The sequence below is a fragment of the Vespa crabro genome, chromosome 13, assembly GCF_910589235.1.
Source record: "Vespa crabro chromosome 13, iyVesCrab1.2, whole genome shotgun sequence".
Classification (NCBI taxonomy): Eukaryota; Metazoa; Arthropoda; class Insecta; order Hymenoptera; family Vespidae; genus Vespa; species Vespa crabro.
In genome coordinates this window covers 3,002,645-3,024,937 of record NC_060967.1, presented here as the reverse complement: position 1 = coordinate 3,024,937, position 22,293 = coordinate 3,002,645, and the positions used below count along the sequence as shown (strand labels likewise).

The following is a 22,293-nucleotide window of genomic DNA, read 5'->3' as shown; positions in this document are numbered from 1 at the left end:
GAAAATGATCGGACGATACGAGGGATCGTGCTGCTACGGATTCATCTTAAACGACGTGAATTCTTCAACGAGTAATATACAAGATCGTCAAGGAGAAGGTGTTCAGGATGAGCGGCTCTCAACAAGAAAATGCGTCAACCATTGTCTGCAGGGAGGTTTTCGACGAGACTTCTCACCCCTCCAACGAAGGTATCTTAAAAAATTACATTTATTATATTTTCCATATTAATAATCCACAATATTTTCTTTTTGTCTATAAAAATTTACGTCTCCCAAAACATATATAAGCTTATAATGTTTTGCTAACACCTGAGTTTGTCTCCCCTTTTTTTTTCCTTTTTTTTTTTTGTTGATGACTCGTCATTATCTTATCTCCCGGGCAAACGGTTGCACATCGTCGCCATTTGCCTCTTCACCCCACCCTCACCCCCTTCTTTTATACACTTTCGTTTCATGTTTCCTTTATCATGTCCTTGACCACGAAAAACGAGTGACCTGACGTGGCTATACTATTACTACACCCTTTAGTTCTTTATCCTTTAATGAAACTCTGAATCATCGACATTCATGATATCTTTTCGATTGTTTTATCTCTCTCTCTCTCTCTCTCTCTCTCTCTCTCTCTCGTTTAATGTTTAAACTCTAACCTTACTGTTTTTTTCCCCTCACAAATGTTCATATATGTATCTATCTCTACTCAACGATCAAGTCTGAGAGAAGACGTCAAAGAGAGTATGAATGAATAAGAGAAAGAGAAAGAGAGAGAGAGAAAGAGAGAGAGAGAGAGAGAGAGAGAGAGAGAGACGGGAGTGTCATGAAAAGGGCATGCTTTCCTTGTTTATTTACAAAGAGAGAGACGAGCAACCTCGCTGGGCGCAGGGTCGGCGCAGAGAGCCGGCTGCAACGAACCCGTTCCCCAACGCGAACCAGGAAAATCAATAGCTTCCGCAGTGCGGCGAAAGTTTTGTCGTACCTCTCTCTCATATTCGATCCTTTTTATATGTAATGTAAAACTAAGAAAATCTTATTTATTGCATCAATTGTCCTTGATAATTACATTGTCTTGATTTATCATAGATAAACAACATATACATATATATATATATATAAAATATTCATCCAGTTTATTGACGAACGTTCAAATTATATTCAATGAGTATTAAGTATATACATAAGCTTGACAGTAGCCTAAACTTTGTCTGGTTTCGCTCATGCTGAACCCCCGACAAAGGCCGAGAACTGCCGATGCTCTGTCTGAGCACACACACACACACACACACACACACACACATGTATGCATGTATGTATGTATATATGTACATATGTACAGACAGATGGTACCTTCAAGGTACCCTCGAGGGTCACCTGTCAAAGACGCTCTCTGATGGAATTTTTAAGTTCTGTACTTTGTCTCCCCTCCCCACTTTCTTCTTTCTTTCTTCATTCCTATTTACCTTTAATTCAGGATTAGATCTTAGGGTAGACTCTAGATATAGCTATAGTAGACTTATTATCCTTTTTTCCTCTCTCTCTCTCTCTCTCTCTCCCTCTTTCCCTCTCTCTCTCTTTCTTTCTTTCTTTTTCTCTTCCTGTCTATCTTTATGTTCATGCAACAGGCTAATAAGCTTATTTTAAGAAATAACATTTTAACATTAGCGATTATCGATATAGGTCTTTATGGATGACATCGTAGATATTTAATATTTATTTTTAGATTGATCTTATATTATTAATAAATATTAAAAATATGTGTGTTAATATTTTCTCGTGTAAATATATTTTCTATTAAAGGTATAATATATATACCTTTTTCAGAGGTACTGGATTATGCCAAGAGACTCGGAATCGACCCAGATACCGAAGCACATTTACTCCCTCTGGCACGCGAAGGACTTATGGCTGCCCTTCCAAAGGGCTGGGTACCATGTTATCACGAAACCAGTGGGGCTTGGTATTATTATCAAGCTTCGACCAGTACAACCACATGGGAACATCCCTTAGATTCAGTATATAGGGAACTCGTCGATCAAGTCAGAAGTGGTAACCGACAGATGAGTGTTGGTACGATCAACGATCGTAAAATATGATTAGATTAGATTAGATGTTCTCTCTCTCTCTCACACACACACACACACGTACGCGCGCGTATACATATACATACACGCACACGCTCACACACTTGTTATTTTCTTGTCTATTTTTTTTTTTTTTTGATCTTGACGTTATACAAACAAACTTATGTAGTAGATTATCTTCTGTATTATTTTACAAGGATATATTGTTTTCTTCCTCTCAACAAACTTTTCTCACATTTGGAACGGATAAGATGTCTATGCGATTAAAGATTAGAACTCTCTTGCCATGCCAAAATTTATCGCACGTTATTAACGACTTTAATACTCGGCCAATTTTATCCAAGTCATCCTATCCACCTACCTCATTTATATTATATATATATATTATATATATATATTATATTATATATATATATATATATATATATATATATATATATGTATATATATGTATATGTAGATTATGTTGAGATTTATTTTAAAATATATATTGACATTTATTTTATCATATATTTTATCGACGTAATTACTTTGAAAATTTATTATATAAAAAAATATTGGAAATATTTAAAAATTTATATATACATTAAGATTAGATGATATTTAAAAAAAAAATATATAATAGAAGAATTATTATCAAATCAATATTTGTTAAGATATATTTGAAGATGAATCGATCAGTATTTGAAATAAATATAAAAAAAAAAAATATATATATATATATATATATATATATGCTACAGTATATATGTTTGTTATAAAATATCTATCAAGTTAAATAGATATATAAAAATATAATAAAATAAATATTATCAACAATTATCAAATAGATGTTTGATAAGACGAATTTTTTCTAAGATAAATTGATAAATATTTGAAATAAATACTAGTACAAATAAATACATTTGTTAAACGCATAAAACGTTTAGAACAAAGAATGGATTTCATGAATATAGAAAAACGTGTAAAAAAAGAAAAAAGAAAAGAAAAAGAAAAAATATAGACGATTGGCAAGTATTTAGTAGAAGTAGAAGTCTGGCCACTAATCAGAAGTTTTTTTTTTTTTTTTTTTTAACTAGATACGAGCAAAGGAGTCTCGGTTATTAACCGGGAGAGAAAGAGAGAAAGAGAGAGAGAGAGAGAGAAGAAAGAGTCGTCGATTTATCGTAATTCCGATAACCGTACCATATATACTCATTTTTCTTCCTTTTGAACTTTCCTCGAGTCGCCGCAGTACATGGACTATTATGTATAGTAGTAGTTACATCTCCTCGCCTTACTATGCGGTAGCTACGTGGTTACATAATATCATGCAATGTTCTGTTGGCTCGTTCAGTTCATTCTCTCTCTCTCTCTCTCTCTCTCTTTACATCTTTACGTAATCCTCTTTTTTCTTTTCTTTATAAAAAAAAAAAGAAAAAAAAAGAGAAGAAAGACAAAAACAACTCGACTATTATAGATGAAAATCAGAGAAAGATGTCTCAAGGACACGTTTCATGACAAAAAAAAAAGAATGAAAGAAAAGAAGAATAACATTTTTGCATGTGAAAACTTTCGAAAAGCTTTCCCTCGAGAGTCTCTGCTTTATACATTGCGATAGGATAAAAAGAGAGATAGAGAAGGAAAAAGAAACAGAGAAAAGCATAAAAACTGTCGACAACATCCACTCGAGGGAACGTTGACTTTTTCTTCTCTCTCTCTCTTTCTGTCTGTCCCTGTCTCTCTCTTTTGACAAGAATAGAGATATAAAAGAGTAGCAACGATCAAAGATAATTTCTGTGTCTTACCATTATTTGCCGATGATTTATTTCTTTCTTTTTCTTTTTTTTTTTCTTTTCTTTTCTTTTTTAGAGGAAGACTCGAAGACAACCGCAAAAGATTTGGAGTCCCACGAGGAGGCAACTTTGCCTAAGGATGGAACTATTTTACGAGAGAATACGATATTGAGAACGAAGATTCCAACGAAATTGGCACCATTGAGAAAGATCGATAAAAGTCAGGATGGAAGGAAGAAAGAAGAAAGATTTCGTTCAAGACGAGAGAGTGATACCAAATCAGATATTATCTCTTCTTTGTCGACCGATCGAGCAGCCAGAGATTATACGAATCTTAAGTTCCAAGATCCTAACTTTTACGAATGTCCTAAATTGTTAGATAACGTTAGTATGATTGGTAGTACAGAGACTACTCCAATCACAACACCTAAGAAAGAATTAGATTTGAAGGAAGTACTGAAAAGATCCGAATCACTTAGTCCAAGACATGAGAAAGATTGGGAACAACTTTCTAGTAAGTTTAGTTCGGAAGAGAACATCATTGATATCGATAAACTCAGTGCCAGTACTTTGGCTAGATCTGAAAGGACAGAGAAATTTGACAAAGAGAAACATCCAAGTCAATTAGGCCAACAAAAGGAATTAACATTAAGCGGAGGTGGTTCAATGTTTCTAAAGAGTAATCGTAGTAGAGATACAACACCTAGTCAAGACAGTGCTAAATTAGAGGATTTTCGTGCCAGCGCTGAAGTCGTTGTCCCGGATGCACTCAAGTCCATTCTGAGAGAGAAACAATCGGAGGATGGTGAGCCAAGATCAATGATCGATCATTCCTTTTCATTCGACTTTACAATTTAATACGATCATATAAAAATTTTCAGTTTAGCGTTATAAAATAAAAGATTATTATAGATTCGTTAACGATTTAATGAAATTTGCCATTCCAATTCTGTCGGCAGACGAGAGGCCGCTGGACGAGGAACGGAAGAGTGTACGATTTGACCTTGAGAAAGAAGTCGACATTAAGTTCACTTATTCCGGATCGGAAGACGAATGGGATTCTGGATCGGAAGAACAAAATCCACCCGCCTCGACCACTACTATGATTGATCGTCAATCGACAGGCTCGGAAACGTCAGCTTGGAAAACATTTACTCGTTCTTTCGACGAAGACAACAAAGTTGACATCGACGAGACCAATGTGAGAAAGAATACGCTTTTTACCAAACTACAGCCTTTACCAAAGAGTAGCAAAATTGTTGGAAAGAGATTCGTCGTTAGAAACGTTTCTGAAAGCGAGCATCGTACTCAAATGAATGCAAACGAGGCATCGCTTATAAAAATCGAAGAAATCGAACAGAACGTTCAAAACAGTACCAGCAAATTCGAGAATATTAAAAATATCGATGTGATATCAAAAAGTGAGACGGAGTCGAGTATAACGAGAAATACAGACTCGACTAGCGTACCAGAAAAAACATGGAAAACTACTGTTAGACTACGTAAAAATAGTGTAAATGGAAGTTTTGATCTCGCTAGGATCGAACGAGAACTTGAAAGTTCTCATCGTTCTGGAAAATCTAAGCTTGAACATTCAAGAAGTTTCGAGGATACGAAAATGAATTTAACCGTGGAACATGAAAAAGAGATGGAAACTTTGAAGAAAGAATTTGACGATAAGCTTGAACAAGCTAGAAAAGAATTTGAAGAAAACCTTCGGATTAAGAAAGAAGCCCTTAAACGTAACTTTGAAGAGAAATTGATTGAATTTAAACGAGAAATGACCGAGAAGGTGACAATAATAATTTATTTTTCTTTTATATATACATAAGAAAATTAATGTACATTGAGGAATAATTAAAAATTTATTAAAAATTATTAACTTAAAAAACAGCATTTTCATAGAAAATCGTATAAAGTGTTAGATTAATTTTCATATCATACAAATCTATACCCTTTATCTGTGTATATATATTATGTTAATATTATAAAAGATCAAATAATTATTTTTTCAGGAAGAACAAGAAATCCAAAAATTGATTGCAGAGATGGACGAATCAAGAGCAGAGAATTTGAAGAAAGTTACAGAAGAATTAGAAGTTTGTTACGAGAAAGAACGTTTAGAGATATTAACCAGTTTAAAAGCCGAATTGAATGAAAGAAAACGCGAACTTCTTGAGTTAAGAAATCAAGAAATGGAGAAGCTCGAGAACGAGCATGAACGTGATCTCGGTGAAGAAAAACTTGCAAAGTTGAACGAGTTTGAGTTGAATAAGCAACAGAACGAAAGAATCGAGGCATTGAAAAATAAACTTGATAAGGAGTTTGATGATGTCAGAACTGAACTAAGAATGAAGCAGAGGGAGAAAATAACAAAGCTTACGGAGGAACACGACAAGTGTCTTGCCGAGATCCTGCGTGACTTTAGAATCGACGTGAGTACCTGACGATGCTGTCTATTGTTTTAAAATACTATTGAAAGCAAAACCAAAAAAAAAAAAGAGGAAAGAGTATGAAAAAAAACAAAAGCGCACTTCCTTTGTTTCCTTCTACGTATGTGACTAAGAAAATTTTAATATTTAAATTAGAATAGAAAAAGAGGGAATGTTTTAAAGTCCTAGGCCTTAATAAATTAGTATATACTAATTCGTTTTAAAAATTATACATATATACACATATATATATACATACATACATATATAATATATATAATATATATATTATATATATAATATATATATATAATATATATATATATAATATGTACAGACACGAAAATAAACAGAAGAAATTTTTATATTAGATTTTAAATAATAGATCAATTAATGAATCAAAGAGAGGTATAAATGTTTGTCAATTTTTCGGAACAAAAGAATTTTTATTAGCTCATGTAAACTATATAGTAAAGGTCTAATATACGAATTGTTTTTAATATAATATATTATGAAACATTTAATAGTTTTAAGAAGAATATACAATCGAATAGAGACGTCACAATTATGATAGTGTTAATGTGTTAAGAGTTTATATTTGAGAAAGAATAAAATGTTACGATTCGTTCGTAAAACACAGAGACTATAAACTGTGTGACACGTTTCTACTTTCTCCCCAGGATAACCCGGGTCACATTATAATCACGCAAAATTTTCTATTATTAAATTCATGAATCGTTTGTTGTATTCGTATAGTGAGAGAAAGTATCATGCTAACATTTCTTAGGTACATGCATATCATTTAAAACATACCTACATATAACACATTTCAATCGTACTCATAAAAATCAAATAATATAATACGACTAGATTTAAAAGAAAAAAAAAAGAAAAGAAAGAAAAAAGATCGATATAGATCTAATTAGATCGATCAAGTGATCCAAGTTGAATCCAAGTTGATCGAAATTGATCAATTTGAAGCACAGGAGGACTACAGGAGTTTGACGATAGCACGTTTCTTGTTATAAGGATACGTTCTTGATCGTTTGAACCTGGATCATTGTGTCCTGCCATTTCAGGAGGGTCTTGCTCGTAAGATGTACAAACAACGATTAGAGGAAATCCGTGCTGATTTTTCTCGAGACGTTGAAAAGGAAGCTAGAAAGCAGACTGAACTTGCCATTCAACAAGAGTGTATGGACTTTGAGAAGATGCGTTGCGAGAAACGTCTACTGCAGGACAAATATATGGCCTTGAAGGAGAAATACATGAAGTTGAAGAACGATGTAAGATTAACCGTTGAGAGAAGGAATAAGAGCAGAGGTGGATATACCACAGCATCGGAAACAGAAAGATCAAAAACTGAGAGGACTGATTCGTCCGATCAAAAGTGAGTAATTTCATCAAATTTCTTTCGATTCTTAACGTTTCAATCCATTCCGTAATATAATTAACAAAAAGAAAATATATATCTATAATATAATATTTAAATCTATCTATAATTCATTTTGAAAAAAGGATTAAAAACGAAATTTCGATCAAGTTTTTTTTTAATATAATCCAAGAAAGAAAAAATGAACATAATCCATATCATAATCCATATATCATTCAATGTCATTATAATCATTACCTTAGCAATTCTCAATACCGTAATTAATAAGTCGGTGTTAAGAATTGAAAGGGTATTTCGCTCATATTCATGCGATTCGCCTTAATATCTGGCTATAGGCCTTAAATCGTGCCCGTAGTACCCCGCTGAGGAGCACACATTCAACGAATTCCGTGGCAAACGCTAAATCAACAGAAGTAGTAGCTCGGACAGCAACGAACGAGAAGAGTCAGAGCTTAAACGAAAGTGAGGATTCGAAAAGCGCGGCCAAAAGCAGTCAGGGGTTTCGAGGCGTTGTTTCCACCAATAGCGTGCCTTCTTCGAAGAACGCCGCGAAATTTGAATCCGACGACACTACTACAGCGAGTGAAACGAATGCGAACACAATGAGGAGACGTAAAAGTCTTGGAAGAAAGACTATTTCTAATAGCAAACAACAAAACGCTACTCTTAATACCACAGGCAACAACAATAACAACAATAATCTTGATAATCCCGTAGAAAATATCAGAAAACAATTGGAGAAGCTTGAACATCTTGGCGATCAATTGCCAAGCAATGAAACGGCCTACACGCTTCGATATCCTTTCAAGGATAAAGGTGACGGTCCTTCTGAAGAATTCCTCTCTAAATCTTTCCCTTTTCTAAAAACGCTTTTATTATTCAATATATATGTATATATTTGCAAAACAAGTGATTTCCATTTTTATTCAGATACTTTTATTCAATTTGTTTAAACTTTTTAAGAAACTGTTACGGGAATATTCTAACAATTTTTTTTTTTTTTTTTAATTAATCCGAACATACATTTAAAATACGATAATCACATATTAATTATTTTATATGGATCTTTAGAAAAAAAAAAAAATAATATTTATAAGATACAGATAAGAGAATCATGTCTATAAATTGTTTTCAAAATTTTATTAACAAAGAATTTAAAAAATTCTCGTTATATGAAAAAATCATTTTTTCAAATTCTTCACATATCTCGATAAGCCGTATTAATCGAATAATCATAATAATTCAACGTAAACAATCTATCTAACTATTTCTATGACATAATAGAAATCGTAAATAATATTTATCGTAAGCGAGTTCGTTGGAAGCTTGTTAGTAAACAAAACGCGTCGATACAATCATTCTCACTCGAGCGTCTGTCGAAACAAGATCAAAATACATCTCTAAGATAAAATCGACAAAGCTATTTCGAAATAAGTATCTAAAAATGAAAATTACTTATTCTACTAACCTATTCCTTGCTATATCTTCCTATCACTCGATTATTTTATTTTATTTTTTTTTATTCTTTTTATTTTTTTATTTTTTTATTTTTTTTTTTTTTTTTTTTTTTTTTTATAAATTATACAAAGTACATACTATATAATTTTTCTCCTAGGAATCTATACACTTTACTTTGGTTAACCGTTTACGTCCCTTCGTCTCTCTTCTTTCGTAAGTCAACTTATGTATAAGAAAAGTTTGATATTTTTAATTATTTTTTATTCCTTTCATTTCATTCTCGAGGTCGAACTTTGAACTTTCCGTTGTATTGGCACAATCTATTTTTATTTCATTCTTCGATCGATGCACTCTCTATCTCTTTCTCTCTCTCTCTCTCTTTCTCTCTCTCTCTCTCTCTCTCTCTCTCTCTCTCTCTCTCTCTCTCTCTGACCTAAGTTATAATAAAACTAAAAAGAGATATTATATCGTAATTATGATAATTTTAGCACCAGCGAATGCCTCCTCGGAGTTAGAATTCTTTCGGCATCGGATACACGTGGAAAGGGATTCAGTAAGAAGGGCTAGAGAAGCATTGAAACAACAGAGGAATGCTTTTCAGGGTAGACAAAGAGCTTTGAAACAACGAAGTGCTAGAGCTACGTTAGAACAGCTAGTCCAGGTAAAGAAAATATCAAAGTAACGATTAGAATATAAATAGATAATGTAATTGACAAGTTTATCCTGTCATTTATAGGAAGAACGTGAACTCTCCGACATGGAAGTTAGCTTACATCGTACCAGAAGTCTTTTAGGCGAAAAAGTCATTCATCTGAGACATTTAGAACAATCCTTAGAAAGAGTAGCAAATGCTAAAAGGAATGAAAATGATGCTACATCGACAAAGAATGACGAATTGACCTTAAGCGACATGTCAAGCGCCAGTAGCGGCTTCAGTTCGACAGATATTGGAACTGATACCTTTATAGGTAAAGTCGATTAGGTAAAAAAAAAACTTTTTAATCGTATGAGAACTCTCTCATAGTTCCTTCTGTTCGTTCAGATAAGCTAGATCATTATCAAGAGTCAACAGAGATAATTGCTAATTTAGAGAATCTTAATTCTGAAATACGTGAGATTTGGAGTGTCCTGAATAAACGTCAAGATAGTAATATACCACCACCACCTACTTTGATGTATTCCTATTTAAGATGGTTACGTCTTCATCCTCTTACTGCTTCAACGACCAATATACAAGGTTTACACAAATAATGATATAGCTTTATTAAAATTTCATGATAGATTTTTATACGAACAAAGGACATGTCTTTTATTAATTTTTTATAGGAACCTTTGGCACTCCGAACATCCAATCAAATATCTTGTCTCAACTGACCGCAGCGCAACCACCAACAACAACAACCACTCAAAACATAATCGCTCAATATGGTCCTAATAGTGGGTTCACTACAAGCGTTGGAAACACCGTTGAAAAGAGTTCTTCGAATTTGGCTGATAGAACTCGAAATCTCAGGGATTGGTTAAGACAAGCTCGTGTCGAGACAACCGACATAATTGGCCCTGGACAAGCAACCCTCTAAAGATAGAACAAATCATATTTCACAATAACAAAAATACTTCTTCCTCGTATATCTCTTATCCGTAGCTGTGAAATTCTTACTTCGATATCGTTTTCGTAAAACGTTGTTGCTGATTAGTTCCTCGACTATTTCACTGATCGAAACTCTTGAATTAGACGACGAATTAGACGATTTACTTTAGTTAGAGAAAGGGTGAACGATACTATTTTATGATTGAAATAGTTGTAACACAAACACACACACACACACACACATATAGAGACAATTATAAACAGACCAACTTATCTGAAAGAATGGTCTGACATAAGTCTTCGACAAAGCATGATCGTCAATCGTTTCTTAAGATCATTAATATAGAACGTAGTTGAGAACGTAATCACGTTTTTAATTCCAATTGAACGACGATTTGAAAAGGGAGATATACGCTGTTAAGTGCATTATATTTTATGATGATACTTCTCTATTATAATTCTAGTCGACGATTAAAAAAAAAAGAAAAAATAAGAAAAGGAGACTGTAAATACCAATATTTTCGATACTATTTCAATCCTGAAATAGAGCCTTGACCACCCATTAAATATGTCACTGTAATACACTGTATGAATGTAATGTTTGTATCATTTACTTATCATATATATATATATGATAACGAATTTAGCTCTTAGAGTTCACTGCTGCTACTACCTCAGTCGTGAATCTTAAGTCTTTTGACTATCATACGAACATGGGTGTGCCGATTATTGTTATTATTATTATTATTATCAAACAAAATAATTTTCACAATCTCCTTTATGTTATCGAATCAACGATTTAGGATCGCGACGTAAAAAATGTGGAATTATTCGAAGATATGTGGCAGGGATGTTCGAATTATTCTTATGTTTCCTTTCAATCCCAAAGATTTTTTATAGATAAAAATGTTACTTTAAAAGACGACTTTTTTATAATTAAAAAAAAAACATATATATATATATATGTTTCTTGAGATATACACCTCTTGCGTATAGGTGTACACTATATATTTTAGAAGTTACATTTTTGGAAAATCCATTTTTCGTGTAACACGTGCGATTTCTCGTAAAAATGTAGATATTACGACAAATATGTACGAAAAGTCAAGGACAAAAGTCAATTACTTTTTAAATATGTTTTCTCTTTTTTTTTTCGTTCGTTCGTTCATTATCAATAATATAGTTACGTGTAAGATTAGAAGAAAGAAAAAACAAGTGCCTGGTTTGTTTGATTTAACAGAAAAAAATCTTTCAAATAATTAAAAAATGAAAATCAATTTGAATATTGACTTGGAGTTCTTGGTTGTTCGTATTAATCATTTTAACAAATTTCTATGCCCATTTACTTGTAAATAGAAATCCTCTCGAAATGATAAATGATCGATGAAAACTTTATCACGATCTAACGAATCTTTTCTTAATAGTCTCGTTGTGTATATATATTTTTATGATCGATTCATTATCAGTATATTATTGTATGTATAATATATACATATATATACATGTATGTAAGAAAGAGAGAGAGAGAGAGAGAGAGAGAGAAAGAATCAGACGGTTTCAAAAGTTAAAAAATCTTTTTATTTATTCGATTATTCGATTTTTGGTATCGTTCGTATTTGAGAAATCTATTCGATATTTTTTTAATTATAAATTGTTAATGAAAAAATAAAAGAGAAACAAACAAAATGAAGGATATGTCATAAACATGATCAAAAAGAATCAAACACATATATATATATATATATATATATATATATATATATATATATATATATATATATTCGTAGATATCTTTTTTATACCGATAACTTCTTTATATAAATATCGAGATGATTTCTTTTCGAACGTAAATATCAATCAAATCGCCTAATTGATCGCGAATCGATTATATCTCAGGTACGGAAAAATATCGTTTCGTTAGAAATCGTAAAATGAATACGTAAATATATATATATATATATATATATATACTTTGATCAATGTCCCTCGCAATATACATAGTGTATATATATATACATATATATATATATATATATATATATATATATATATATATATATCTTACCGATTGGTCGTTCTATTAAAAGAAGAACGTTACATTATACTCCGAACATAATAATTAATCAAAGCACGTCTCTCAATTGCCAAATCATAGCGATTAGAAAAACCTTTATATATACATACATACATAATATATCAGTTTAACGTTTTAATCGTTTAAAAAAAAAAAAAAAAAAAAAAGAAGAAAAAAAGAAAAAGAAAGAAAAAAAAACAACCACAACACGAAATATAAAAGAGAAATTAATACAGGTATTAATATTGCCAAATGTTTTTTTCAATTTGATTGAGTCTTCGATTGGGATTATACGGTGACTAACTTTCGATATATTAATTAGATTTTGAGATTAGAAAGTTTCATAGCGCAAATCTAAACTGCATAGATCCTAGGTCACAATAATCGTGATCTCATTAAAAATATGTAACGTGTAATGTAATTAGAGATCTTACACTTTGGAGTGATGATGATGATTATTGATGATTAATAAGAATGATTAGATGAAGAGAGAGAGAGAGAGAGAGAGAGAGAGAGAGAGAGAGAGAGAGAGAGAGAGAGAAAGAAATAGAGAATAATAATGAAGTATAAACGAAAAAAATATTCTTTCTAGTCAAACTATCTAATGATTTCTATGTCGTTTGTATTTCGTATAAATTAAACGACTATCGTATTAGAATAATTTAGAATAATATGCTTTTTAATATTTATATCATTTATTATCTCAACTCCAAAGTATAGTTCTTTATATCAGTGCCGTCCTTAATGTTTTTTACGTTCACCTTATTTATAGTATATGCGATTGAATTAAGATTATTAGTATGTTATTTTGCAAATATGCAAAGATCGATTGTCATACGTTATTTTTATTCAAAAAAAAAAAAAAAAAGAAAAAAGGAAAGAATTTTTAATCTACGTATCGATATTATTTAAATTCACGACAGTAAGTCGCATAGTTTTAATGTGACAAAATACTTTTAACATTTGAACCGATGAAAAATTCTGTACAAAATGAATATGAAACATTAGCGTCCGTAAGAGAATGAAGTAAACAAAAAAATAATAATAGACACATTGTTGGTACTTTTATTTCAGGATCTTTAGATCTTCTGTCTTTCTCTTCCTCTGTCTGTCTGTCTGTCTGTTTCTCTCTCTCTCTCTTTCACTCTCTCTTTCTTTCTCTCTCTCTTTCTCTCTACCTCTCTCTACCTCTCTTCATCTTCCTTGAACTCATGATTCCGGAAATAATCTACAATCTGTGTATTTGTCCTCACACTCATCGGAGTTCCTCTCGAAGTCTTCTTTAGACGGAAGCCAAGCGGTAAACGAACGAATCCCGTTTGACTTCTTCTTCTTCAGAGACTCTTGAGCAGATCTGATCACTATTGATGCTTTACAAAGTAACAATCTGATGCAAGCTGAATCGAAACCATCTATTGTGTCCATCAATCGATCCGGAAGTGCCTCGTTACGAGCCTCCTCGATCAATTTTGTCATCTAAAAAGGAAAGACATTTTATTGAAATTTGTTTTATCATTAATTTATCACTAATTAGGTTTGACTCACTTTATCATTTTTATTCTCTAGGATAAATTTCAATGGATCCCAAGGTGACTCAGTTTCAATGGACTGATCAACTTTATCATCTTTCACCGGTGGTAATCCAAAAAGAGAACTGATCTAACAAAATTAGAAAGCAAAATGTTAAAGATATTATTTTCAGTTTTTCTTTTGATTTTAACTTACCATTTGTGCAAGAAAAATAACACTGTTCACTGCAATAGCTGCGATCTTTTGTGAATCAAGACCGAGTAATCTGAAGAACGCTGAGATTACGTTGGTTGGACCAAAATCTTGATTTTTATCATCCCCTCCGCGATCTCCACGTTTAGAAGTTTCTTCCTTTTCAGGATTTAAACTTTGAGATACAAGATTGGCAACGTCCTTGACGATTTTCAAGTAATCGTTCGCGTAACGAAAACCAGTTTTTATCTTATCGAACATCCCTGTGATTAAGATAGAAATAATATTTTTTTTTTGTTTAATACTTATTGTATATAAAAAATTATGAAGAATTGTTACCATCTGCTCTTCCGAAGATAAACATGTCAAAGAATATTAAAATGAGGACGAATTGTAGGATCACTTTGATCGAGGACATTTTAACACGACAAAGAATATTTCAAGACTGACTAAAAGATTCAATTTTTTTTCTATGTAACGGGTGTCCATGTAATTATATTTTAATTGACGCACTTTTCGCTCTGTCAGTCAAGCATTAAAAAAAACTAACAGCACATAACAATTCGGACGACAATAGGATGCTAAAGAAAAACTCGTTTACAGTTTTAGTTTGACGACCGAACGCGATGAATTCTCAAAGAATTTTTATTTTCTTCGTAGTTACTTTATGGAAATTCGAAACAGGAAATTTTGCGGATATTTATCAGGATGAAATTGAAAGTTTGAGCGAGTTACCTTTGGATAAGCTGATTAAAATCAAGTCATCGATTGCGCCAATATTAGGTCGGTATAAAAAAAAAAAAAAACAAATAGAATTTTTTTTGTTTATTTTCTTAATATTTCAATAAAAAAAAAAAAAAAAAAAAAAAAAAAAAAAGAAAGAAAAAAAATACCGTTTGGTCAGATCAATATATATAATTACGTTGCGTTATATTAAATAAAATTCATTCTCATCGCAATACAATTTTAAACTCAAAATTATTACTTCATTTGAATACTAATCAAATTTCTTTTCTTAACGACATTTTGATTACATACAGAAAATAAAATAAACAAGAATATATAACAAGATCGCTAAAAATACTTTTCATTGAAAACAAGCAACTATGTAAATTTATATCCAATATCTATATTCCACAAAATTCAATTAAGATAAACACAATAAAACATTTTTAAAAATACACTCTGACAAAATAAATGAACTATTACAGAAACATCGATGATTGAGAAGTATGAGGAGCCTGAAGGACGAATAAAATCAACATTACCAATAGCCTTGCCATTAAAAAGGAACAATAAATTATCAATAAGACGTCACGGAAGCGATTATTATGAAGAAAAGGGCAAAGATACGAAGATTTCCAAAATCTTTCAATTAGCTGTCACTGCATTATCCTTCCTGGCTTTCGGTGGTTATCTCTTAACTTTGATCATTACAGCTATTAGGCGAAATACAAACTCGACTGGCAATGGGAACGTCATCGTTTTTTCGGTAAATCCACGATCGTATTATTTTGTTGTTTATATATATATATATATCTCCCCCTCTCTCTCCCTCTCTCTCTCTCTCTTTCTTCTCCTCTAGACACCATAAATTCTGATTCTCTCATCTTTTTCGTAGAATCTACAGAATTTACAGAAGTATCAACGACCTAAAAGGAATCTTCTCGTTTTGGATCCAATGGAAAATAATTTTCAAACGGATAAACTTTATCAAGGAATGATTATGCTATCTCGTACTTATGCACGTTTCGAACATTAACAAATTGCATATAAAAAAAATTTTATATATTTCAATGAATATTTCAATCTGAAGAAAAAGATATAATATTAGACATAGATTAGACAGAATCAAAGGTAATAGTTAGATACATCAGCTCTTCACTATAAAAGCGTCGATTGGCTCGAATCGACTCAATCGAAGCTTTGATTATCACAAATCCGGTGGATCCTCGAAAATCCTAAAACCTAATAAAATCGAATAGAGGACCACGATGTGTACATATCCCGAAGAATATTCTTGGCGTGTGGGTAGAGGCTGCTTCAAACATGGCTCTTCAAATAAACACCTAAGTGACTGTATACTCTAAAGGCCCACGTAGAAAGATAACCATATGGCTACCACCGGAGGTATCATAGACGTCTCTCTAACATTTTCTTTCTTTAATTTTTTTTTCTTTTTTTTTTTTTTTCTTTCTGTCTTTCTTTTTAATACATTAATATTTTTTCATACCGTAGAAATCGATAGTCGATCATTATAAAAAGCTTTCTTAAAATATCAAAGCAAAAAGTTAATTCATTGCGAATTATTTCAAATATATTCTATTAATGTATTTAATTATTTTTAAATAATATTGATAATTAATGTATTTAATTATTTTTAAATAATATTGATAATAAATATTTTACGTTTGATTTATATTGAAAGATCGAATTAGTAATTAAGAATAAAGTTGGATCAATTTGTAACAATTATTGGAGAGAGAGAGAGAGAGAGAAAAAAAAGAGAGAGAGAGAGAAAGAGAGAGAGAGAGAGAGAAAGAGAGATTATCACCATCATCATCATCATCATCTTCGAAGGAGGAAGAAGGAGTCTTCAAACCAGCCACGCCTACATCACTTTCGTGAACCAATGAGAAAGACGAAATTGTACCAAGCTGACTCGAATTTTTAACTCTCCTCTAAAATCTGGCTTCTCTGGGAAGGCAAAGCTAAGTAAAGCAAAACGTTAGATTCCCTTATGCATTTTCTCAGTGATCATTCCGTCTTGCGTGATTAACATTTAACATGTTCATATTCATATAACTTCTGTCATTGTTAAATTGTGTATCAAACAGTGATGGAAAAAATAGATCATCTATTGTCAACGTAGTAAAATTATAGTTTTATTCAAGAACGATGAACGGTGAAAATACAAATGTTTTGGAAAAAGTCAACCGTCCGAAAATTTTAAAATTTGGTGTTGAACGAATTTTATCTAATGAATTCTCTTCGAAGAGAACAGGTGAGGGCAAAAATCATGATCTAATCATTGGACGTGTATATATATATATATATATATATATATATGTGTGTGTGTGTGTGTGTGTGTGTGTGTGTGTGTGTGTGTGTGTGTGTGTGTGTGTGTGTGTGTGTGTGTGGATATATATATATATTATATTTTTAAATTAAATGAATAATTATAGATATGTATTATTATAAGATTTGTGATTAGATATTATTATCATAGAATTTATATATATATATATATAATTTATAATTAGATAAAAATCTATAATTATAATTTAAAAGTATAATTAATATATATATATATATATAATATATATATATATATTAATTTATTTTTCTGTATAATATCCAAAATAGTACGTCCAAGTCCAACATCGATGATTCCATCGCAAGATGTATTAAGACCATTAGCAGTTCAATTTTCTACGGTAGCATGTCCTTGTCCCGGAAGCTGTACAAGTTGCGATCTACGTACCTGTTCCAGTTTTCCCTTTAGACAAACTCCGATGGAAACTCAAGCGATGATTAATTATCAAAGAAATAATACAGATAATTTTGGAAATTTGTATCGACCAGCTGCTGTCCGAGCAATTTCAAGAGGTGAAAGAAATAAAATAATTATTATTATTGTCATTATTATTTTCTAGCTTTGTTATTATCTTTTCATCATTATCTTCTAAGAAATATAGAAGAGCACATCAGATCAGGATTACGTCATTAACAAATGTTACCATATGGGCAACCGTTTTGGCTTTCGAATAGCAAGGAGCAAGGAAGCAAGTAGGGCAAAATATTTATGCGCCAATGTATTCTCGTGTTTCCTGTCTGTGTTTAAACGACATCTTAAGTGGCACCGTGCGTTTACAAGCCGTATAAACAGCGGTTTCGCCGCGTGTCTTTCTACGCTTAGTTAAAGCTCTCGGTGGCATCGATGCTTTTCTGCAGCCACTTCTCTCTCTCTCTCTCTCTCTCTCTCTCTCTCTCTTTCTCTCTCTCTTTCTCTCTCTCTCACTCTCTCACTCTCTCTCTCTCTATCTTTCTTTCTTCCTTTTGTTCGGATCACGGAGAGGATGAAAAGATATTTTAAAACATCCTAAGTAGATTTAAATAATAGATCTTTACACTTTTATGTTATAGTTTTGAAGAAAAAAAAAATATATTTTTGGCGGGAAAAAATTTGATATAAATTTTTCGCAGAATGCCATTACAAATCCGAGAATAGAGTTGCGATCTTAAAAATATCTATCAGCGTTGGATATTTCAAGAGCAATGTGTAAATTTCTACAGATGTTGCATACTTTTCTCTTCTATACTAGTAAACCAATCGTGATTTGTAAACTTTATCAAGATTCATTTTCAAGAAAAAGTTATAAGAACGAAAATATAATTTTAATGATGATTTGTATTATTAAATTTATATCGTTTCAGTGACAACGACGGCATCTTCCAATCTTGGTAATACCATGGAAACTAATACGAGAAGAAAACGATCATGGTCCAGAGCTGTGTTTAGTTCTTTACAAAGGAAAGGTCTTGAAAGGAGATTCTCTTTACAAAAATATATCACAAAACCCGATAGAAGACAATTGGCTGCTACTTTAGGACTCACCGACGCTCAAGTATTTTATTTTAATTATTATAAATAATTTGAAAAATGTCAAAGTATGTGTCTTTCAATAAATCTATTCTCAGGTAAAAGTTTGGTTTCAAAATCGGCGAATGAAATGGCGACATACCAAGCAAGGGGAAAATAATAATTCATCGATCGCTGATCCAGATTCGACTCAAAAAGAGATTCCTCAGAAAATGTTAGAAGACTCGACGAAAAATATCGAAGGAAAAACTATTATTTCCGAAGATGAAGAAGATATCGAGATACAAGTGGACGTGTAATAATTGACAGATTTATTTTTAGGATCGAATTGAAATTTTCCTAAAATTTTTCTTAATCATTTTACCCTTAACTATTATCAAGGATGTATATTTTTATCATTAATTTAACACGATCACAGATAGATAATTTAAACTATTAAATAATTGGATTAAAAGAGAAAAAGAATTAGGTATAAATGAACGTTGGAAAAAATTTGAAAAAATAAAATTTTATTGCAATCCTCTTTTTTTTATATCTAATTAAAAGTATTTACAGATCGTTGTGCTTTTTACACGCGAGTGAAAAGTGTTATCTATCCTCAGGGGCACACTTTAAAAATTAATTCAAAAATCTTATCGCTAGATGTCACGATAATCGATATCGATGATATCAATCGGTAAAATCACAGTAAATCGTTCTTCATATAAAATGATATTACTTATCTTCATCTCGAAGTACAGAATTGATTTTTTCTAATAAATTGATCGGTTGGTCGTCTGCAGATATCAAACTATAAATTGATTTCTCCTTAGTTTCGATAATAAAATCTTCCAAAACAGTTTTTAACATTGTAAGATCAAAGGAACAATGATTAATTCCAAATTCGTATTTCCGGAAGGAATTCACTCTTATTCCTTTTGTAATAAAATCTAAACGTTTAGTTGCGATAAAAGATATAAAAGAATAGAATTGTATATAATTCATTCCATGGGAAACTTTCAACATTAATTGACAATGTTCAACCCAATTAACCATATCTTTACAATCTTCCACTTCTTTCATAACAGAAGATAATTGTTGTTTCAAACTCAGCCATATGGTATATATATTACATCCATTGATCCAATTATGATTCACAGAAATAGTATCTTCCTATTGAACGACACTTGGCTTATTTTAAAATAGTCTTTGAAATAATATTTAATTTGCATATCAAAAGGTACTTACCAAATTCCAGACTTGATGATGCCATCCCGATGGAATAAACATAATCTCCCCAGCTTCTTGTATTACGTCAAAACATTTTAGATTTTGACTATCGTACTCTTTATACTTAGAATGATCCTTAAGATCCTCAGAAAGTACATCGTATACCAATTGACCATATGAATCACGAAATTTATTTTCTTCTTTTGGTGGAAAAAGTAACCAACGTTTTCTACCAACGATATTGGCAGACCAACTATATGAAAAAAATACATCAGCATGCAATGGGGTCCTGTAAGATAAAGTAAACAAAAAAAAAAAACATATAATCTTAAAAATGATATATACAAAATGAAGTATATTATTTTATTTACCATGTTCCTTTTGGTCCCATATAAACAAACATATAATCATCCTCTAATTCTGGCTTAGCAATGTAATATTCATTCAACCAATCGGATGCAAAATAATGGGGTACTTCATAATAAATTAAATCAGGGAAAATTTTTGCACAGTGCCAATCTTTCAGATACAAAAGTGGCATATCGTTTGTATAATCATTGTTTCTATATTTAACCCAATAATCCAAATATTCTTGCATATTCATATCGTTTTTAAGTTGCGAATTATAATATCTTCTTTTACAATCGGATATAGGTACCAAACATTGGCCTGTAAAATAATAAAAAATAATTTTAAAAAAATGAAATAAAATAGAAAAGATATATACATATATATTTATATATATATAATTTTAATTCCATTGTAACATCCAGCGCTCACCGAATAGTCTACCGAGTAATTCAAAATTTGGCGCGTCTTTTAATACCCACTGTTGTCTACATGGCCAACTTTCGGTGATCGCGGTATCGATAATACATGGTTCGTTGTCAATAAGAAACGTGTGAAAAAATTCATTATATGTCAATTTATGATTCACTCGTCTCACCGATTCAATCGCTGGAAGATGTTTAGCATTGGACGGTATATCGTTCTTCGTTATTTCGATTACTTTTAACATAATGTACATTTCACTCGTCCACTTAATATTATTAATTAAATATTATAATACACACAAAACACGTAGGCACACACAACATACACGCGCGCGCGCGCGCGCGCGTTCATACATGTGAAGGAAGAATACACCTAAAAAAAATATAATGAAAAATGTATAAAATATTCGTAGAATAAATAAATCTTTTATATGGATTATAATACGATGCATACGTTAAGAAACAATACCCAAACACAAGGACCACTTATTCTTCGAAACAATAATTTTCAATACCCACACAGTCAACGACAAGGACGAGTAAAGAGACATTTTGGGCACACGATGTACGACGCGCCAAAAGTTCGATTTTTTAACAGATATATGTTTATATATATACATATATATATATCTATATATGTATATATATATATGCACGATAAGAAAATAGCAAAATTTATACGAGTAAAGAAAACGTTCGATCAGACATGATTCGTCAATAGACGGCATGAGAATCGTTGACATTACTGCCCTCTGTTAATGAAATTTCTTTAAGCGGTAATTTTAAAAATGCAACATAGCTTGCTTTACACTATCTTTCAAAGAGATTGAATTAACAATGAGACATTTTTACGATATACGTTTCTACCTTTTAATTAAGAAGATTATCGATCAATGGTATATACCGATCTATCTAATAATTATCTCTATACTGGAAATTGATTTTAAAGTAAATTTCTTGCAAAGTATCTTTGCAAATTATCGTGAAAAATTTATCATTAGATAATTACTAAAACTATCAAATGTTTTTGAACTCTAGAATAACGTATTAAATAATAACGATGGTATAGACACCATACGCGAATAGAGTTAGTATTAATTTATACTAGGAGAGAAAGTCACGCGAGAGAATGTGTATTATAATTAAATAAGTACCTTTTGATCGTAGCGATACGTAGCGAAAATTAAA

At 31.4% G+C, this 22,293-nt stretch overlaps 4 protein-coding genes across 12 annotated transcripts in view; 3 read left to right on the top strand and 1 right to left on the bottom strand.

Annotated features, from left to right (window-relative positions):
• Positions 1–13,847, top strand: part of LOC124428567 (golgin subfamily A member 4) — a 13,985-nt gene extending 138 nt beyond the window's left edge. Inside the window, exons 1-11 of one of the 3 annotated variants that reach the window (XM_046972789.1) lie at positions 1–189; positions 1,816–2,061; positions 3,927–4,655; positions 4,810–5,642; positions 5,866–6,285; positions 7,362–7,672; positions 8,031–8,491; positions 9,628–9,794; positions 9,870–10,101; positions 10,176–10,370; positions 10,460–13,847. The exon at positions 1–189 is cut by the window's left edge and continues 138 nt beyond it. In XM_046972789.1, the coding sequence (XP_046828745.1) occupies positions 108–189; positions 1,816–2,061; positions 3,927–4,655; positions 4,810–5,642; positions 5,866–6,285; positions 7,362–7,672; positions 8,031–8,491; positions 9,628–9,794; positions 9,870–10,101; positions 10,176–10,370; positions 10,460–10,713 (3,930 nt within the window). In that variant the 5' untranslated portion in view covers positions 1–107 and the 3' untranslated portion in view covers positions 10,714–13,847. Of the gene's footprint in view, positions 190–1,815; positions 2,062–3,926; positions 4,656–4,809; positions 5,643–5,865; positions 6,286–7,361; positions 7,673–8,030; positions 8,492–9,621; positions 9,795–9,869; positions 10,102–10,175; positions 10,371–10,459 lie in introns of all 3 variants that reach the window. The other 2 variants (XM_046972788.1, XM_046972790.1) reach the window with 2 other exon arrangements.
• LOC124428568 (2-oxoglutarate and iron-dependent oxygenase JMJD4-like) lies at positions 13,631–21,816 on the bottom strand. Of its 6 annotated transcripts, none has more exons than XM_046972794.1 (5): positions 21,560–21,816; positions 21,113–21,478; positions 20,704–21,001; positions 20,351–20,621; positions 14,637–14,783 (listed from the first exon to the last, which is right to left on the bottom strand). In XM_046972794.1, exons 2-5 carry the CDS (start codon positions 21,357–21,359, stop codon positions 14,766–14,768), a joined length of 834 nt encoding a protein of 277 aa, XP_046828750.1. In that variant the 5' UTR covers positions 21,360–21,478; positions 21,560–21,816; the 3' UTR covers positions 14,637–14,765. The 6 variants fall into 6 exon arrangements, with proteins under 6 accessions (XP_046828752.1, XP_046828751.1, XP_046828750.1 ...); XM_046972791.1 differs by lacking the exon at positions 14,637–14,783 and adding an exon at positions 19,616–20,275; XM_046972792.1 differs by lacking the exon at positions 14,637–14,783 and adding an exon at positions 19,616–20,275 and having other exon boundaries at positions 20,351–20,585.
• LOC124428571 lies at positions 15,136–16,856 on the top strand. 2 transcript variants are annotated; one of them, XR_006943219.1, is made up of 4 exons: positions 15,136–15,303; positions 15,732–16,012; positions 16,142–16,377; positions 16,506–16,856. XR_006943219.1 is itself a non-coding variant. In XM_046972799.1 (3 exons), exons 1-3 carry the CDS (start codon positions 15,147–15,149, stop codon positions 16,280–16,282), a joined length of 579 nt encoding a protein of 192 aa, XP_046828755.1. In that variant the 5' UTR covers positions 15,136–15,146; the 3' UTR covers positions 16,283–16,856. The 2 variants fall into 2 exon arrangements, 1 of the variants encoding a protein (XP_046828755.1); XM_046972799.1 differs by having other exon boundaries at positions 16,142–16,856.
• Positions 17,415–19,904, top strand: LOC124428570 (H2.0-like homeobox protein). The gene is made up of 4 exons (XM_046972797.1): positions 17,415–17,524; positions 17,887–18,129; positions 18,958–19,148; positions 19,222–19,904. Exons 1-4 carry the CDS (start codon positions 17,419–17,421, stop codon positions 19,420–19,422), a joined length of 741 nt encoding a protein of 246 aa, XP_046828753.1. The 5' UTR covers positions 17,415–17,418; the 3' UTR covers positions 19,423–19,904.
• Positions 21,817–22,293: the final 477 nt, after the last annotated feature.